Source organism: Glycine max, chromosome 12, assembly GCF_000004515.6.
Source record: "Glycine max cultivar Williams 82 chromosome 12, Glycine_max_v4.0, whole genome shotgun sequence".
In the NCBI taxonomy this organism is placed as follows: domain Eukaryota; kingdom Viridiplantae; phylum Streptophyta; class Magnoliopsida; order Fabales; family Fabaceae; genus Glycine; species Glycine max.
Window position 1 is genome coordinate 26,479,874 of NC_038248.2, and position 847 is coordinate 26,480,720.

The window sequence follows — 847 nt, forward strand, 5'->3', positions numbered from 1 at the left end:
TAGTAAAATAATCATTATATTTACACATTAAACAAAGCAAAGGCGTACTAGTAAAATAATCATTATATTTACACATTAAACAAAGCATTACTTTCGCACTCAGCCTGTAGGAATGTTTTCCCATAGACCTTCATCATGATCTACACGATTTGCATGTCCATCATCCACTTCATCAGCTTCATTCATTGAAGGCAATTGTTTCGAAAAACCAGACATTTGAGCAATGTCAAGGGTTGACTCATCGTTATGGTAATTCATTCCACTTGGTCTTCCTTGCAGAACCACACACAATCTTGAATTACATGGATCTTGTACATAGAAAACTTGTCTGGCTTGTGCTGCCATAATGAAAGGTTCCTCCATATATGCCACCTTACTAAGGTCTACCAAAGTAAATCCCAATGGATCTTGAAACACACCCGTTGTCCCGTTGACCCACTGACACTTAAAAACAGGCACTCTAAATGCTGTATAATCAACCTCCCAAATTTCTTGAATGACACCAAAGTAAGATATGGATGCTCGAATGGGGTTGTTGTCCGATGTACTGCAAAAGTGATCCGAATCAGCATCAACACAGACCCCGCTGTTTTGTACCGAACTTTTATCATCTTGGGACTTTGTGTAGAATGAATAATTGTTAATGTCATACCCCTTCCATGTAGGGACATTCAGATTTGGGCCAATGGCTAACAATGTCAGTCTTCTGGAAACAGTTTTATCAGCAACTATTGTTTGTCTAAACCAATTTATGAAAGTTTTGTTGTGCTCCTGCCATACCCTCATCATGTTCATTTTGGGGTGACTATCTCTAACATGTTTTTTGTGAGCCTCAATGTATGGAAAC

General features: G+C 38.5%; 1 protein-coding gene across 1 annotated transcript in view; it reads right to left on the reverse strand.

The window, feature by feature from the left end:
* Nucleotides 1–99: 99 nt before the first annotated feature.
* LOC106795321 (uncharacterized) overlaps nucleotides 100–847 on the reverse strand; it is a 3,195-nt gene continuing 2,447 nt past the window's right edge. Inside the window, exon 2 of the mRNA XM_014764744.1 lies at nucleotides 100–739. Within this exon, the coding sequence (XP_014620230.1) occupies nucleotides 100–739 (640 nt within the window). The remainder of the gene's footprint in view (nucleotides 740–847) is intronic.